Source organism: Boleophthalmus pectinirostris, unplaced genomic scaffold (genome assembly GCF_026225935.1).
Source record: "Boleophthalmus pectinirostris isolate CB_2022bp ecotype Guang Dong unplaced genomic scaffold, ASM2622593v1 HiC_scaffold_4, whole genome shotgun sequence".
In the NCBI taxonomy this organism is placed as follows: Eukaryota; Metazoa; Chordata; class Actinopteri; order Gobiiformes; family Gobiidae; genus Boleophthalmus; species Boleophthalmus pectinirostris.
The window spans coordinates 3,043,810-3,060,776 of NW_026571353.1; the positions used below are offsets into that span (position 1 = coordinate 3,043,810).

At 40.1% G+C, this 16,967-nt stretch overlaps 1 protein-coding gene across 1 annotated transcript; it reads right to left on the minus strand.

Moving 5' to 3' along the window:
• Positions 1 to 319: 319 nt before the first annotated feature.
• LOC110172391 (palmitoyltransferase ZDHHC12-A-like) lies at positions 320 to 16,935 on the minus strand. The gene is made up of 5 exons (XM_020938253.2): positions 16,601 to 16,935; positions 13,579 to 13,712; positions 13,407 to 13,487; positions 12,695 to 12,861; positions 320 to 3,625 (listed from the first exon to the last, which is right to left on the minus strand). Exons 1-5 carry the CDS (start codon positions 16,716 to 16,718, stop codon positions 3,307 to 3,309), a joined length of 819 nt encoding a protein of 272 aa, XP_020793912.1. The 5' UTR covers positions 16,719 to 16,935; the 3' UTR covers positions 320 to 3,306.
• Positions 16,936 to 16,967: the final 32 nt, after the last annotated feature.

Here is a 16,967-nt window from a genome sequence, read left to right on the forward strand (position 1 = left end):
CAAACGAAAAGTTACATAGTGCACCTTTAATGTACTGCAACATACATTTTTATTAGAAGCAAATAAATTAAATTATATGACTTAATTCTCCATATTTAAATTAGGTAAACACAACACAACTTCACATTCTATTCAATACAAGTCAACAGGAAAAAATACAAAATTAGTATCAAAATCTGCACAAAATATTGATCAAAAATGCATGTTTAAACTAAAGCTGATGCTGATTGAGTTTTTTAGATGTAGACCTCTACTGATGGACTAATGGGTTAAGTGCATACCCACTAACCAGTTGGTAATCTGTTTAAAAGACAGCATGTTTTGTTGCCTTTCGAGAGCATTGACAGTTATTTTTGACATAAATTTATTCCCATACTTCAGACCGCATTCTAATCTGTAAGAGCCAAGACGAAATACAAAATTAGTATCAAAATCTCCACAAAATGATAGTTTTTCAGTTGAAGACCCCCAGTGGCAGAGTAGAGGGTTAAGGGTACACCCACTAACCAAATGGTAATCCATTCATCTGTACCATATTTTCTGCACTATAAGGCGCCCTCTTAAGCCTCTAACCCCATTAAAAAACGACTGTGCGCCCCACAATCCAGAGCGCCCTATACACGAATCCACTCAGGTGTCGCACACAAACACACATGGACCAGACAGCGACCGCGCAGCCAAAAACACCCAAAAACACCCACAGACACACTCATCACTCCACGCCAACGAGGAACGGAATGGAGGAACAAACTGAAAAAGCGAGTGCAATGTGCCACTTCTAGACACGACTGAACAACTGAGTCACTGCGAACATGCCGACAATCCGTTGATCCCAGACAGCACCCTCCCTACACGCCACAACTGAACAAAGCCCAGAGTCACCGTGAACGCCACAAACAAAGAAAACCACTTACCCATCAAACTGTTGTGTTTCCTTTAAAGTCCCACGCGGTTTATTTGTGAAAAAAGTTTGAAAATAGAGGCTTTGCACCATCACGTGTCCCCCATGGCAACAGTACCTATGCTGCCATGACACTGGGCACACTATGTCATTGACTTCAGTAGCATCAAAGAAACATGGGAAGGTTTTGTTGTGTATTTGGTTGTTCTAGACCACAGGTGTCAAACATAAGACCCGGGGGCCGGATCCGGCCCTCCAAGACCTTTAATGTGGCCCTCTGCTGATTTTCTACTAAAATATTTTAATTATATTTTCTTTTAAAATATTGTATTTTCTGCGGTGCTTATCATATCAGTGTCTCCAGTGTCTCTGTACGTGGCCCCTCCCACCAGAGCAGCACAAATGAAGACTTGTCTCTTTCCAAACGCTCTTAAAGGACGATCGTTTTGACTGTTGATCGTGACACCCTCATCAACAAAATGTCAAAAATGAGGAAAGTGGAGCTGAGTGCAGGATTTTCAAAAAAAAAAAATACTTATTCTTATTTACATACAATTTAATGTTAAAACACTGTGTTGAAATTACATTTTTCTTAAAGTTTCAGGTTGTTCATAATATTATAATATTTTGTAAAAGAAAGAGTTCATCAATTAAAAAAAGATTTCTGTAATAGATTTGTGTTTCTCTGCACAAATATTTGAACTTATTGTTATTTTTGGGGTTTATATGCCATGAGTTTTCTGATCCGGTCCCTTTGGGATCAAAGTAGTTTGGATACGGCCCCCGGACCAAAATGAGTTTGACACCCCTGTTCTATACGCTCTGATAGGGATAAAACGATTCGGTCCTTCACTGTTCCTCTGGAAATTACTCATCATTATTGAAAAAAAGACACGGATTATGGCTAGAGAATATAAACCGCGAAGAGAACCATCAAGACACGCAAAATTTCATCAAGGTATTTGCTATTTAAATTGTTTCATAGCTTATTTAATGAGAGAAGCACATTTACTGAACAAAAATTTTATAAATGTATCCAGGAAAACCTGCACTATTTTATGATTGAACGAACCCACATTGGGCTCCTATGATCAACATGGCGCACGAGTCGAAAATTCTGTGAGCCGAACCTCAAAAGAATCGGCCATGAAAAGATCCTCGCGAACGTAAGAAAGATCTACTTGCAAAAAGTGATTAATTCTAGAAGACAAAATTGTGGATAAGCAAGACAATAAAGAAAACATCGGTCCTATGACGAGTAACATGTTTATATGTGCGTTGGAAAATACAGTTTCTACTGCCACTCACACTGCAAATGTTTTCTTTTTACATTTTAGTTCAGTAAATGTGCTTCTCTTATTAAATAAGCTATGAAACAATTTAAATAGTAAATACCTTGATGAAAGTGACGTGAGCGTGTCTTGATGGTACCATAGGAAATCTCTTTGTGGTTTATGTTCTCTAAACATAATTCCCGTCTTTTTTTTCTGTAATTCCCTTGTTTGAGCTCCTGATGAGTAATTTCCAGAGGAACAGTGAAGAAACGAATCGTTTTATCCCTATCAGAGCATCTAGAACAACCAAATACACAACAAAACCTGCCCATGTTTCTCCGATGCTGCTGAAGTCAATGGCATAGTGTGCCCTGTGTCATGGCGGTGTAGTTACTGTTGCCATGGGGACACGTGACAGTGCAAAGCCTCTATAGACCATTTAATGACAGTGCGCCTTATAATCCAGAGTGCCCTATAGTTCAGAAAATATGGTACATTTTGTTGCCTTTAGACAGTGTTGACTGTTGCTTTTTGACATAAATCTGTTCCCGTAGTGTATTCTAATCTGTAAAAGCAAATAGGAAGAAATACAAAAGTGGTATCAAAAATCAGAATCAAAAAGAGTTTTTTCAACATTTCCACGGAAACAAGCAGAAGAAGGCCTCCTCCAGGTTAAATAAGAGCCAGTTTTTTGGCGCTGTCCAAGAGTAAGGACACAGGTTGTTCTATAATTTTCAGTGCAATTAAAAAAGTCACACACAAAAAGCCTCTTGTGTCCATTTTCTTGCCTTTAGACAGTGGTGAGAGTTACTTTTCCATACTATTAATATGGAAAAGCCAATAAGACGAAATACAAAATTGGTTTCAAAATCTGCTTGTTTCCATGGAAATGTTAAGAAAGCGGCCCTTCTCCAGACAAAGAAAAAGCCAGTTTTTTAGAGATGTAAGTCCAAGAGTAAGAACACAGATCATTCTATATTTTTCAGTGCAATAAAAAGTTACACACTATGGCATTAAAGTTACACTGTGTAACTTTTTCGTTCGAGGTCCATCACCTTCTTGTTCTATGCATATATTACTACTCTGCTTAGAATAACACACACACAGCCTTCTGTGTCCATTTTGTTGCCTTTAGACCGAGCTGAGGGTTGAATTTTTGACATAAACTTGCTCCCATATTTCCGCTCGGCACACGCAGAAAAACGCCCATAAGTTACAGAAAACTCCGCGATCGAAAGGGTTCTGCTCGTCGGAGATGCTCTTCAGGTACGAGACGCGGTGGCGGGACATGAACTCCCACGTGGTGCAGTTCACAGACGCCAGGTAAAGGTGGCAGCCCAAAAGTATGAGGACCACCAGCGAAAAAATGCCTACCACCGACAGCGCCCCCAACAGGAAAATGTGAACCTTGAACCAGCGCTCCCAAGATGCAACAGGAGAGAACCCAGACCTGAAAGAGACACAGACAGAGGAGACAGTTTTGAGTGACAGCTGTTTACAGTAAATTTAGAGATGTGACAAAGACTTATGACCTTACGACTTCTTGTATATAGCTGAGATATATTTGTATTACTTTATTTCTAGATTTTTTATTTTTACTTGTACATATACTAGGGATGGGGATTCGATTCAATTTTATTAATCGATTGTTGGGAGAATTAACAATCAATTTTCGATTAATCATTACCGTTTTTATATAATAAGTATCATCATTATTATTACTATTACTAATCTGCATAAATACATTCAACTTTACAACATATAAACATAACCACTCTAGAGCCACATCAGCCCGTTTGACATTATCATGTGTTTAATGCAGCTTTGTGCAAGTCTCACAGAAACAAAACTTAAAACCATGGTGCGCTGATGCGTTTCAGCTTCTGTCAGACTAAAGGACACGACTCAGTGGAATATGAGTGTTCTTTCTCTGACAGAGGGATGTTGATGCAGAAGGTGAGTCTGTTCTGTGTGCCACGATGTTTTCAGAGATCGTACATGTGCAGGTTTAGCGCAGCTCTTTATGTTGCAGTAACCGGGATACTGCATAAACATGCACCATGATGAAACCGGGACACTGATGTGCTGTAAACACACTGATTCAGTGCTGTAGAGATCTCCAAGGAGGAGCCAGAGGCAAAATGTGGGACTGTGAGCCCGCAACTCGTGTTTGTGCTGTCAGACGCAGCTTCATATCTACACACAGAAACCTACATTCGGTTTATCGATTAGAAATGAACGTAATCGACGAAATTCTTAATGATCAATTATCGATTAGTCGACTGATCGTGCCCATCCCTAACATATACCTTTATAATTTTACATAATTATGCCTTATTTGACTCCTGTCTTTTGCTATTTCTGCTACTTATTTTATATTTTTTCTCTTTGTTATTATATTTATTGTGATGTGTGAGCTACTGTGTTCAAGTAATTTCATTTGGGGATAAATAAAGTTTGTCTAAGTATCAAAACGTATATATTGTATTAAAGTGCCCATCTCATGTAAAATAACTCTTTTCACATTGTATCTTCTGCACATAAACAAACACAATTTGGGTTTTGGAACATCCATGACACAATAGTTCTGAAATCTTACTGATTTCTTGGAGACAGTCACAGACCAGAAACTATGAAAGACCGACTATTACTCCTCCCCCCGCCCGTCCTGAGAAAGCACAGGCTCCGCCCTCCAAACGTGACGTAGGGGACGAGTGAGCCGCCCTTCCTCTGCCCATCTCAGGGAGGGAGGGGGAGACAGGCGTGACCCTGATAGTGGTAGAATAAACTTTTATTCATCATGGAGATACAGCGCGTTCAGCCACATGTGTTGGACCCGGAATCGGACGAGGACTTTGAGGAGCACGAAGCTCGAGCACCACGTCCACATCAGCTGATTGGTAAAGTATTAATAAACACTAGTAGATAAATTTATTATATCATGTACACTGGTGGAGGCGAGCTGGAGGAGGTGGAGTGGGGGAGGCTAGAGATGCGTGGATGGGCTATTTTTTCATCTGCAACCGCGACACAAAACTCATCATCCGCCCGCTGTCCATTTTGCACCGAAGGTTTTCAAAACCGCACCCGCCCGCCATCCGCCGATTGATTTTAGAACAATTATACAGCAAACAAACTAAGGAGCCTCGATAAAAATGCAAACTCTATAGCTCATTCATTCCAAAATTCGCTCAGCGTGTATGTTCACATTCTTAATTGTCCGTAACAACCCCAAACTTACCTGGTTTTCTTGCGCAGCTAATTAATTGACAATGTTTTCTGACTAGGCTATTTTTGAACCTTCTTGCCTTCGTGTTGGATGTTGTTACATTCTGAACATTCTGCCATTGCCCGATAATATTTCAAAGTCATAGCCTCACTCCATCGGTCTTTCTTTAAGTTTTAAATACCCCGAGTGGCAGTCTACGCTATAATGTCTGCATGTTTTAAAATATAACTGATATCGAAACAAAATAGACAGATCATCTCATCCAGATGAACCTTTATTGAAATCAGGCAATGCCCTCTTTATATTCCAATTGAAATAGGCAAGAAAAAATATGCATAACTAAATAAATATGGCCCTATAGCCACTTATGTGTTGGCAAACAGCTGAAATAAATTAGAAATAATAAAATAAACTGCATATAATATGTGCCTCTTAAACCTTAGGCTATCAATAACCCAACACAACCTTAACCTTCAGAACATAAAAACGAGTTCAAATGGGCTACTTAAGGATATGACGTACACTTCATACTACAAGCATAGACAATGACACTCGTCTATTCAGATGTAGGTAACAATACTAACAATAACTTTTTTTTTTTTTGTAGTTAAACCGCCACCCGCCCGAATTTAATTTAAATATAATTTTTCGTCACGTAATCCGCCCGACCCGCGGATTAACCGCGGATACCGCGGTTGTAACCGCAATCCGCGCATCTCTAGGGCAGGTGTGAAGTGCTTTCTGCTACGTCAAACGCGTCATAGGTGTATCTGCCGCATCATTGTTGTAGCAGCTTTAGTTCGTTGTCACGTTGGAGGGTGGCAGAAATACGCTGCAATTTGTTAAAAAAAAAGCTAAATCAATCTAAAAACCACTTGGGCGACAAATACAAGGCCCACACATCACTCTTAGAAGGTAGAAAGCTCTGAAACGTTGATTTTGCATGAGATGGGCCCTTTAAAGATGCAGTATGTAACATTTCTAGTGAAGGGACCATTGCCTCTGTGTCTCCAAAGAGATGTCACTGGTTTTGCCAGGAATTTGACATTAAACAAAACACAACTCCAGGTATGTTTTTGATGAGGTAACAACATTCTAATAGGGCTGGCTATCATTAAGAAGCCGCCAATATGATACATACCTCGATACATAGGCCACGATACAATACATATCTCGATACAGTGCACTTTCGGTTCAGTACGGTATATTTTAAATAAATTCTTTAAAAAATAATGGCTAAATCATGGCTGTGATACTAAAAGTCTTTGTTAAATCACTTCTTGTGCAAAGTTCTTATAAAACATATATAAATATATATATATACATATATAAAACATTTTAATCAAAACAGTGAAAATGTCAAATGAGTTTCATGAATGAGTTTCCTTCCTCTGAACAAGCAACAAAACTATAGCTGTAACTAAATAATTTGTTCAATATACCAAAAAATACTCTTGGTGATATACTGATACAGCAGCCCATGATATTGATATTATATCATCACATTAAACAAAATGTTACGGCCATTTTTGTCCTACATTTGGTTCAAGGTGTTTGGAGTGGAGCCTAGTGTGGAAGCTGCAGGGGGTTGAGGCCATACAGTTTTCCTCGCAAAAACATCGGATTTCACAAAAAAATCCAAATTGAGCGTTAAGCCCTGCAGTCTGAACATAGCTTACCTGTTGTGTTTCGTTTAAAGTCCGGTGCGTTTTTTTGTTTTTTAAGTTCGAAAATAGACCATTCTATGACAGTGTGCCTTATAATCCAGAGTGGTTAATAGTGCGGAAAATACGGTAGTTAGGTTTATAGTCCGGTTCCTTATTGTCATTTTTTGACCTTAGTGGAAGTTTTTGGGGATTTGCTAACCTATATATTTTTGGAAAGGTTATAGTATATGGAGTCAGAAAATCAATGTTTGCATTTGCCCATATGTCTTTATGACGACCATATTGGATTTTTTAAAAATGGCTGCCAAAAAACCCTTTTTGGAATATCTCAGCCTCTGAATAAGTTGAAATGTTGATTTTAACTGCTAAACCCACATTTTAAGGGTCAGGGAATCAAATGGTGCTAGTTACAAACCTGTAAGACCTACCCACATTAACCCTTAGATGAATAAGTGGGTCAAAAATGACCCGGTTTGGTTGTTTTCTTGCATTTTCACTCTAATATTCACATGTAATACTCCATGTTCCTCCAAAAACATGTTTTTCTTTTTTTTTTTATTATCCTGCTGAAATACATCAACAATATGGGTAAAAACAAATTATAAACATCACATGCAGCTGGTCAGATAACTCAAAGAGTTTAAAAGTAGCTAACATAAAATTTGGATATTGGATGTAAACACACATATTCAGACACAATATGATTGCACAACTTTTTTATGAGACATTTTCTATACATCATCATTATCATCATCACTTTCATACAACCATAGACTGTATATATGAGTGGACAGATCTAACACTGTAGCCGCCATGTGCCAAATAGGAAGTTCTCCAGGAGGCTCTTCCAGCTCCTTCTGACTCTGGCTCCAATGGACTTACATTAGGATCTTGTGGCTCCTCTCTCTATACCTGCTGCAGTGAGCCTTGACATTTTGGTCTTAAAATGTTTGTATGAACCCGCTCTACATGATCCTGATTACCTCCGCCAAGGAGGTTATGTTTTTGCTGGCGTTTGTTTGTTTGTTTGTTTGTCTGTTAGCAACATAACTCAAAAAATTATGGACCGATTTTGATGAAATTTTCAGGATTTGTTGGAAATGTGAAAAGGAAGAACTGATTTCATTTTGGGGGTGATCCGGAAGAAATCCTGGATTCTGGATCACTTTGAAATTTTAGTTAACATTGTGGTAAATGGGGCCAAAAATTTAGTTTCTCAATATCTCGGTTAATTATTGACCAAACCCCATGAAATTTGACTCAGGGATGGACAGATGGACTCTTTCATATTCCAAAGGCTGATCCGGATCTGATCCAGAAGACTGATTTTATCGCAATTTATATAAAAAATGGGGGTAGTCCTTGGCGGAGGTCTGCGCTCTCTGAGTGCTTTTCTAGTTTTTTTTTTTTTTTTTTTCTATTTTGTCCATCAAAAAAATCCTATTCATAATATAAAGCCCGTGGCTGGATGAGATCCATCCTGAGTACCTTAAGTCTCTGGATGTTGTGGGTCTTGGCTGACACGCCTCTTCAACATGTTGTGGCGGTCGGGGACAGTACCTCTGGACTGGCAGACCGGGGTGTTGGTCCCTCTGTATAAGAAGGGGGACCGGAGGGTGTGTTCCAACTGCGGGGGAATCACATTTCTCAGCCTCCCCGGTCTATGCCAGGGACTGGAGTGGAGAATCCGACCGTGGTTTTCGTCCCGGTCGTGGAACACTGGACCAGCTCTACACTCTCCATCGGGTGCTCAAGGGTTCATGGGAGTTTGCCCAACCAGTCCACATGTGCTTTGTGGATCTGGAGAAGGCATTCGACCGTGTCCCTCGTGGTGTCCTGTGGGGGGTGCTCTGGGAGTATGGGGTCCGGGGCCCATTGCTAAGGGCTGTCTGGTTCCTGTATGACCGGAGCAGGAGCTGTGTTCATTGCCGGCAGTAAGTCAGACCTATTCCCGCTGCATGTTGGACTCCACCAGGGCCGCAACTGTCACCGGTTCTGTTCATTGTATTTATGGACAGAATTTCTCGGTGCAGTCAGGGGCCGAACAGTCTGGTTTGGGGACCACAGGATCATCTCTGCTGTTCACAGATGATGTTGTCCCGTTGTCTTCATCAAACCAGGACCTGCAGCACTGGGGCAGTTTGACCTGTGTGTGAAGCAGCTGGTATGAAGATCATCTCCTCCAAATCCGAGACCATGGTTCTCGACCGGAAAAAGGCGTCTTGCCCTCTCCGAGTGGGTGGAGAGTCCCTGCCTCAAGTGGAGGAGTTCATGAGTGAGGGGAGGACGGAATGTGAGATTGACAGGCGGTTCCTTTTTCCTGATATTACCATCGCTTGGTATTGTGATGTCCACCACCACGGCTCTGCTCTGTTTCTTATCCACCACCACTATGTCTGGTTTGTCCATCACCATCCTGTCAGTCTGTATCTGGAAGTCCCACAGGATCTTGGCTCGGTCGTTCTCCACAACCTTTGGAGGTGTTTCCCACTCGTAGACAGACAGATGTTTCTTTACACTATGCCCGCCATTTGGTTATGTCGCTCCATGTATGCTTTCCCTGCAGCATCTTACACCTGCAGTTCTGTGCTGGACTGTCTCAGGAGCCTCTTTGCACAGTCTACACCGTGGCTCTTGTTTGGTGTGGTAGATCTGGGCCTCTATTACTCAAGTGCCCAGGGCCTGCTCCTGACCTCCAGAATGAGCTTCTGTGTATCCTTCAGACCCTCTCAAGCCATTGGGATGGAACCCTCCATGCATGGTCAGGAGCTTTCGTGTCTTAACATCTGTGGTTTGTATCTCCTCCTTTGGCCAGCTTATGATTCCTGCAGGGTATCTCATCACTGCACCTTGTTCTTGCCATTGAGCTGGCTTCTTAGGACTTGCCTCACTCTTTGCAGGTATTTGGCCGTAGCCGCATTCCATATATGTGTAATATATATATATATATATATATATATATATATATATATATATATATATATATATATATATATATATATATATATATATATATATATATATATATATATTATATATATATATATATATATATATATATATATATATATATATATATATATATATATATATATATATATATATATATATATATATATATATATATATATATATATATATATATATATATATATATATAGGTTAGCTCAATTGGGAAGTCACTGGACTTTCACATGGGAGACCCGGGTTCAAATCCCCCCTATGACGGCAGGGGGACAATGAGCTAACCAGTGTGGGTCCTTGGGCAAGACCCTTCGTGCTACTGCCCACCTCATACAATATGACAGAGAAAAAAACGTATGACATGCCGGCTCAGACGTCGCCCGGCAAACAAGGTCTGCATCAGGTGCTGGGAACCAGGGCACCTTGATGAAAAATGGCTACTGGAACACGGCGGAAATGGGCGAGATGCAAGAACAAGGCTCTGTTGGAATGCTACTACTACAGTAACCCTAGGCAGAGGGGTTACATGAACAGGATGTGGGAGAAATGGTTATTACGATACCCACAGTCCAAGCTAACGCAAACAACTAGTAGCTCAGTGTTCCAAACATCCACAAAGGCAACTGCTATCACAACTAGAGATTGATGAGGTACAACACAAATGCCACGGCAAGGGGGAACCAGTGTCCAGGTCAGAGGGAGTTGACACCAACTCCCCAACCAGAGATTGGGTACGAAACCCCAATAAGATCACGCAGAGCGAGGCAGCGACTGACCTGAAAGATAAATCATGCCCGATGAACACAAGCAACCCCGATGCCGGTTACAGAGGCTATGTGAAGTACCACCATGTGAAGTACCACTGAAAGTCTCCTACCACAACAATCACTGAAACCAATGAGCTGATATACACTCAGCAGCAGTGATCCTAGATGTGTTGGGCTATAAGAGCAACCATGGAGCCATGCCCACCATGGCAAAGACGGTTAGAGGCTAAAATCAAGGAGGTGCGGAGAGAAGTGAGCCAACTGTCAGAGGAAAAAGCAAGCGCCCAAGAGGTACAACCAGTTGCCCATACCTGAAGCACTCGAAACTGCCAAACAAAGGCTCCAAGCCTGGCCAGCCGCCTAAAGAGGAACGAATAACCGGCTGTTCGCAACACAACCGGCGAAAGTGTACGCTCAGTGGCAGGGTAATAACAGCAGAGCATACCCACCAAGGCTGGAGACTGAGAGGTACTGGAAAGGCATATGGGAAAGGGAGGCATCACATAACACCGATGCACAGTGGCTGGTGGATCTGAGAGAAGACCACAAGAATCCAGTCACCATCACAGTGGCAGACATCCAGGGAAGAGTCTCAGGTATGAAAAACTGGACCGCACCGGGCCCTGACATGATCCATGCGTACTGGCTAAAGACTCACTGCCCTCCACGAGCGCCTGGCAGCACAAATGAACCAGCTGCTAAGGGATGGACTCACCCTGAATGGTTAACCAAGGCGTTACGATCCTGATCCTAAAGGATCCTTCAAAGGGTGCAGTCCCATCCAACTTCGGCCAATAACCTGTCTCTCACAACATGGAAGCTCATGTCAGGCATCATTGCGCTAAGATAAGTGGGCACATGATCAATACATGAGCGCAGCACAGAGGGTATCGGCAAAAACACCAGGGAGCCAAACACCAACTCCTGGTTGACCGAACAGTCGCCCGCGACTGCAGAACCCGCAAGACCAACCTGTGCACTGCCTGGATTGATTACAAGAAAGCCTATGACTCAATGCCACACACATGATCACTGAGTGCTTGAAGCTGTACAATATCAACAGGACTCTAAGGGCGTTCATGCGAACTCGATGCGGTTGTGGAAAACCACCCTTGAAGCCAAGGGGAAGCCACTTGCACATGTGTCCATCAAATGTGGCATATACCAAGAGACTCACTGTCCCCACTACTGTTCTGCATAGGCCTGAACCCTCTCAGCCAAATAAATCGACCGCACTGGCTATGGATACCGACTCAGAAACGGGGCACCATCAGTCACCTCCTCTACATGGATGACNGATGATGTATAGAAAATGTCTCATAAAAAAGTTGTGTAATCATATTGTGTCTAAATGTGTGTGTTTACATCCAATATCCAAATTTTATGTTAGCTACTTTTAAACTCTTTGAGTTATCTGACCAGCTGCATGTGATGTTTATAATTTGTTTTACCCATATTGTTGATGTATTTCAGCAGGATCATTAAAAAAACCCCAAAAAAAACATGTGAGTATTACATGTGAATATTACAGTGAAATTGCAAGAAAACAACCAAACCGGGTCATTTTTGACCCACTTATTCATCTAAGGGTTAATTTGGGTAGGTCTTACAGGTTTGTAACTAGCACCATTTGATTCCCTGACCCTGAAAATGTGGGTTTAGCAGTTAAAATCAACATTTCAACTTATTCAGAGGCTGAGATATTCCAAAAAGGGTTTTTTGGCAGCCATTTTTTTAAAAATCCAATATGGCCGCCATAAAGACATGTGGGCAAATGCAAACATTGATTTTCTGACTCCATATACTATAACCTTTCCAAAAATATATAGGTTAGCAAATCCCCAAAAAATTCCCACAAAAGTATATAAGGAACCGGACTATTAGATACGTACAGAGCGAAGTGTGTGGCCCAGAGCAGAGTGAGCAGCTGCACAGAGAGGTAGAGCACAAAGACTCGGTGGTTTCTTTCTCCCACACAGTTACTGATCCAGGGACAGTGGTGATCGAAGCGACGCACGCAGTGTCCGCAAGCGGCACAGTGACGCGCTCTCATCGGCTGCTGCAAAACAAACAGTGGGATATGGGACAAGGTTAGTCTTTAAAGGTGCATTGCATAACTTCTAGTGGAGGGTTAGAGTGAGCATTTGAGGTTTTTTGCTTGAAATGGATGTTCCAAAGTAGCATTAAACGTAGCTATCTTGCATTTATTCAATTACAGATGTTTTTATTGCTCAAAAAACATAAGCAGGCCTGTCACTTTTTTGTCTCCTTGGAGATAGATGCGTTTAATGCAATGCTGTGGAGCATTCTGGACAAAGCAAAAGCATCCCCATGGAGACGAGGAGGTTACACAGAGAACCTTTAATCTAGACTCTAACACATTTTTCAAAAGAATTATCAAGGAATTATAAAAAAAGAAAAGAAGGTATGACTTAATTTGTATTTATTTTTTAAGTTTAGTGAACTAAACTGAAATTTAAATATTCTAACACATTTTCCAAAGAATTAGGTACTGACAAATATTGTATTAATTTGTCATTTTGAAAAAGTCTGATAGAAAATGTATAAATAACAAATGTAAGAATCTCCAAAGCTGGAAGTTACCAATAAAAAACAGTAGCCACAGCGACGGACACGAGGCACAGACGAATCAGGAACCATCTGCTCTGTTTCCTCGGATAAGGCCTGCAAAAACACACATGCACATAATTAGTATATGTGATTTTATATTTCAGATGTTAAATGTTAATACAAATAATCATGTATTGTTTCTAACCTGAGCTGCATCTTTGAGCACAAACCCAGGGTCCATCAAAGAAACAGCAAAGTACAAAAGCACGGACAAAACAACAAGAAGGAAAAACACTACTGGAATCAGCAGCTCTCCTTGCTCCTCACAGCGACGCAGGTCTGAAAATCAAGAACCAAATGAAGGAATAATTTCACTGAGACATGGCTGACGCTGGCGCTTATGTTAGCCTTAGACAAACTTTACTGACCCACAAGGGAAATGATTTGGACAGAGCAGCTCAAACATCACAATAAATATAATAACAAAGTGAAAAATATATAAATGGTAATAATAAATTCTAAATAAATAGCTAAAATATCAAGAAAATTGTGTCAAATAAGGTATAATTATATAAATGTTTATGTACAAGTTGTAGGGAGTATTATCTGTTCCATAAGGGTGAGTTGTTGTACAGTTGTAGCGAGTATTATCTGTTACACAAGGTGAGTTGTTGTACAGTTGTAGGGAGTATTATCTGTTACACAAGAGTGAGTTGTTGTACAGTTGTAAGGCTTATTATAAGGGGGAGTTGTTGTACAGTTGTAGGGAGTATTATAGTCCTGTATCTCTCACTGTTTGAGCAGAGCTGTGGGAGCCGGTTGGAGAATGAACTCCTCTGTTTATTGGAAATTACTGGAAAATGTAAGTTATTTCCTTATGATTACTACAAACTTACAAGAAATAACTGAATATACTGTATTTACCAAGAATACGTATTCATAATACTAATTTAGAGTAACTGTATTCTGGTACAGTTACTTTTCATTCATTACTTCAACACTTGCTCATTTTCTATTCTGAATACAGTTACTTTCCTCAAATCAAAGTACTTGGTCACACAATTTAGGTTTCAAACTGCACAGAATCAGTGAGAAAAATATAATACACTGCTCTTGTGGTGACTGCATGTGTCGTTGTTCCATCTCCAGTCAGTGATAGGAAATGCAGAACAAATGGTGAAACAAACATAAAGCTGTTTTTAATCCTATCTTGAGGTTTTACTCTGTGATAGAAATTTGGATTGTGGAAAGATTTCTTTCAATCTGTCTTTGTGTAAATGAATGTGATTTCTACCTGAAACCCAGACCGGTCATTAACGTGTAAAGGTTCATCTGTCTCCTCCTTCAGGAAGCCCTTTGTTATCCTCAACTGTATGTTAATTTAGCACCAGCCTCTGAAACCAAAGTCACTCTGCTTTGATATGTATGTAATTTGTATTTCTGTATAAATACTCAGAGCTCAAATGCTCTGGGAGATACGGTGGGAGATGTAGTAGGAACGTACTATTGGTGGGGAGAGGCTGTTGGTCTGTGGCCAGGGCAGGCTGAGGCCCTGTCAATATCTGCTGTAACAAGAATAAACTTTGGTCTATATTCCAAAAACTCATCGGGCTTCGCAAATGGATTCATTATTTATATTCAAGAGATATATAATTTTTGCCACAACAACTCTATAATTTAAATGTAATGTCTGTGTAAAAGTATTCAAAATACAGTACTCTATTTGGCCCATGTGTCAGAATATGTTACAAAATACATTTTAATGCAGTTATTCAGTATTCTGTAACTAAATACATTTTCGTATTCTTCCCATCACTGCTTATACATCAAAGAAATAGTAATATATATATTGGAAATAGGGATGTAACGATATCCAAATCTCACGGTACGATATTATCACAATACGCATCTCATGGTACGGTATTTATAGTGATATTTTGAAGAGGATAATATAATTGTAAATAGGACACTTTTTTGCTTTTAAAATACCTTGGCAAGATTTTGGTGTGAATTATTTCCATTATAATCCCAAGAATTCAAGTCAAAAACATATCTCTTCACGTTGTCTCCACTGAAATGAATCATAGGATATGTAGTTTCCGATGTTCATAAGCTGTTGCTACAATAAAACCAAGCATTTAAACAAAGGAACTTGTGATTTGATATATTGTGACAGTCAACGATATTATTGCGAGACTTTTGACGATACCATATCACAATATTTTGGTTATTGTTACATCCCTAATTGGAAATGTTATTTTCTTCATTCATTCATTCATTCATCCATCCATGTCCGTTTTTCATTTGTGATATTTGGAGTTACTGGTGCAATCTCTGCCTCTATGGGCCTTACGAGGAGATTAGACTGAAGTTTTTCTCTAACTCCTTAATAAAGAATTTCCAATAAACTAGTATTTTTTGGTGCTTTCTCTGCTATTAGAATTATTTACTGTTTAACAGCCACTTGAACTATATGTCTCAGTGTTGGGGAGTAACAGATTACATGTACCGGAGTTACGTAATCAGAGTACAAATTATGAGTAACTGTATTCAGTTACAGTTACTGTTTCAATGAGTGGTAATTGGATTACAGTTACTTTGTTAAAATAAATGGATTACACGGCGGTATTTTCCTGTTTTCACATTTTGGGCTATATCCCCCCCTTTTTTTTTCTGTAATTCCATTCATTGCCGGACATTAAACCAGGTCTAAACCAGGTCTAAACCAGGTCTAAACCAGGACTAAACAAGGTCTAAAACCAGATCTAAATTAGGTCTAAACCAGGACTAAAACCAGGTCTAAATCAGGTCTAAACCAGGTCTAAAACCAAGTCTAAAACCAGGTCTAAACCAGATCTAAACCAGGTCTAAACCAGGACTAAACTAGGTCTAAAACCAGGTCTAAACCTGGATTTAACAGGACTAAATCATGCTGCGTGGACGTGTCTCCTCTTCTTCTATCAATAATATTTTTAATTTGGTTCAGTAAAGTCTGGGCTTTTTATTTTCTTTTATCAGACAAAACTTCTTATGTTACGATTTCTTCGTTTTTGCTTCTCTACAGCAAATCAAGTAATCCAAAGTATTCAGATTACGTTACTCACTTTAAGTAATTTAATGGATTACGTTACAAACTACATTTTGGGGTGTGTAATCTGTAATCTGTATGGGAATACATTTTATAAGTAACCCTCCCAACACTGATGTTGCTACTATAAAATTCTTACCGGTGTCGTGTAAGAACAAGATCAGGGTGATGGACCAGGTCAAAAGTGTGTGCGCGGCTCGGACCCACAACCCGGATCGAAACACGCTCCGAACCATCTCCTCCGAACCAGCGCCCATCCAGGCTAACCGAACTCAAACCGAGATTCTACATATTCTTAATTTTAAATCGCTTGCACCGCTTGCTATGTTGCCAAAATGGAGAAAAGCACGAGCAAAACGTTTCCCCATAACGCCAAAGTATATTCAAACAACACGATCGAGTTTTTAAATCTTTTTAACTTCACCGATTCATTTTTTGGGGGGTCTCGGCTGGCACTTCCTTGTTTTGATTTTGCTACGGGCGTCGACGAGGGACAAACGTGTTGA